Here is a 2170-nt window from a genome sequence, read left to right on the forward strand (position 1 = left end):
GTTTGAATTTATTTAATTCATTGGAATTGTTGTTAAATAATAAACTATTATAAATAAGATCAATTGTTAAACGCAAAACGGGACGCCGCGATATAAACAATTATAAACAATTGTGATTTGTGACTTCTGAGACAGTGATGATGGAAATGCATCTTTCATAAATTGTGAATCATCAACTGTTAAATTAAGTGTTTTTATTTCAAATAAGTTCCTTTAAATGGTTTTCGTTTCAACGAATCAACGGCAACAACGATCCCGTTCAGATGTCCAATCAGAGATAAGCAAGGCGGCTAATATAAGGGATTTTAAAATGTAAAATGTAAGAATAAAAATTTCTTGTTATTTTGAGGTGCAGAAATATTTGAATCCTAATAAAATGTATTATAATAATGTTGAAGATCGATGAAGTAAAATCAGGATTAACTATAATTTTAGGTTGTGTGTTTTATCATAACTTTCTGCGGACAAAAAGTGACATATGTGTGTCAAATAAAATTAAATTGAAGTCAAGTGGAAAAGTTTAGAATAACTAAAATTATATAATGCAGTGCCTACGACATAAAAAATTATTATTGTGTTTTATTTATTCAAAAATACTTATCCATAATTTGGAGGAAAATGTGATCGAAGGATATTAAATATATTAAATATTTATTTATAATTATCGATATTCTTGCACCTCATTGGTTTTTACAATTTGTGTTACGTTCGCAATATAATTAATATATGAAGGATGGAAAGGGAGAATGTAGCAAGGGATAATTTTTTGCAAGCAGGGTTTTTTGTTACAAAATACTCAAAAATTCAAATACACATAGGTAAAAGGATTTGCTTTAAAAATCGTATTCTTAAGATAGATTTTTATTTCCATTAAAAATCAATGCTTTTCTAATGGAGCTATTTCTTATGACATTCACGAAAACATCTCGGGGTGTCTTACCATTTAGAAACATTTCTTTTTAATTCCGTGTTTAATTTATTATCACTATCTCGAGCCCCATAAGACAGTTAAAAAAACGTTGAAGAAAATGTTCATCAGTATTATTTATAAACTTACATTCTGGCCCGAATATAATTTATTTCCTTATCAATGTTCTAATATACCTATTACAAGTTTTTTTTTACATTTCATTCTTTCAACATTATATATAGGTATAATACATATTTCTCTTAATATTTCTTTCTACAAACTGATTTTCTTTTAACAGTTTGTCGTACAGATCCATGCGTCAAACTCAAACTGCGCAGCCATTCTAACAAAATGGTGGAATTAAGAGGTTGCGTGACTTGAACGAAACGGTGCTCTCAAGTGGCTAGACCATGTATTTAGTAGATCATGGTAACAATGGTGTTTTCTTTAGCGAATCGAATTAAATTTGTATTCAGTATTTCTTACAAGTAAACGGGAAACTTTGCCGATAGTCGGAAGACAATTATTATTCCCGTAAAATGGAGTACGAGAATGTTCGAACAGGAAAACTAGTCCTAAAGGGCGAAAAGCAAAAGTAAGTACGTTGTGCATGCCATACCGAATAATTCTGCAGTTATTGAACTCACGTTAGCGACGACCACGAAGGTGACAGCTAATTGCACCATTTGACATTTCATTACTATTAATCACATTATTCACAGGATCTGTCGATAGTGGTACAATTTTCCGTCGCTTTCGTAGTCAGCAGTAGGATTTCAGGATCCTTTCGCAGTAGAAAATTAAGTGCACCTATATTATCACACGTTAGAACATAAGAAAAAGTCCACAACAGTGAAGGAGCTGGAGAACGATTAGAATAGTCTTGTCTCTTTCACTCTTATTAAATTTCTGCCATCGACTTATAAGAATGATTACTGGCTATGATCTAGCCCCGCGCAACTTAAAAACAAGTTAACCAATAGGAAGCAACTCTGCCAAAGCCAGCCATATTAGATAAGTGAGCGAGCGAGCAAGAACGAAGTAAACACAGTAAGTACTCCGACTCGCATGTATTTTTCTGGCCACATATTTGGTGCGCCAACAGAGCCATCTTCAGTTGTCCCGGAGAATAAGATTCATCTATGATGTGACATAGTAACCTCAAAGTCATTTTAAATTATCGTTTCAATTATTGTTCACGATACACATATTGCTGAATATTGTTCGTTTCTTTTAAAAGTATACAAGTTTCAGTTAAAA

General features: G+C 32.0%; 1 protein-coding gene across 1 annotated transcript in view; it reads left to right on the forward strand.

Annotated features, from left to right (window-relative positions):
* The first annotated feature begins 1323 nt into the window (after positions 1 to 1323).
* Positions 1324 to 2170, forward strand: part of LOC117174488 (protein FRG1 homolog) — a 57401-nt gene continuing 56554 nt past the window's right edge. The window contains exon 1 of the mRNA XM_033363650.1: positions 1324 to 1505. Within this exon, the coding sequence (XP_033219541.1) occupies positions 1450 to 1505 (56 nt within the window). The 5' untranslated portion in view covers positions 1324 to 1449. The remainder of the gene's footprint in view (positions 1506 to 2170) is intronic.

This window comes from Belonocnema kinseyi, chromosome 1 (assembly GCF_010883055.1).
Source record: "Belonocnema kinseyi isolate 2016_QV_RU_SX_M_011 chromosome 1, B_treatae_v1, whole genome shotgun sequence".
Classification (NCBI taxonomy): Eukaryota; Metazoa; Arthropoda; class Insecta; order Hymenoptera; family Cynipidae; genus Belonocnema; species Belonocnema kinseyi.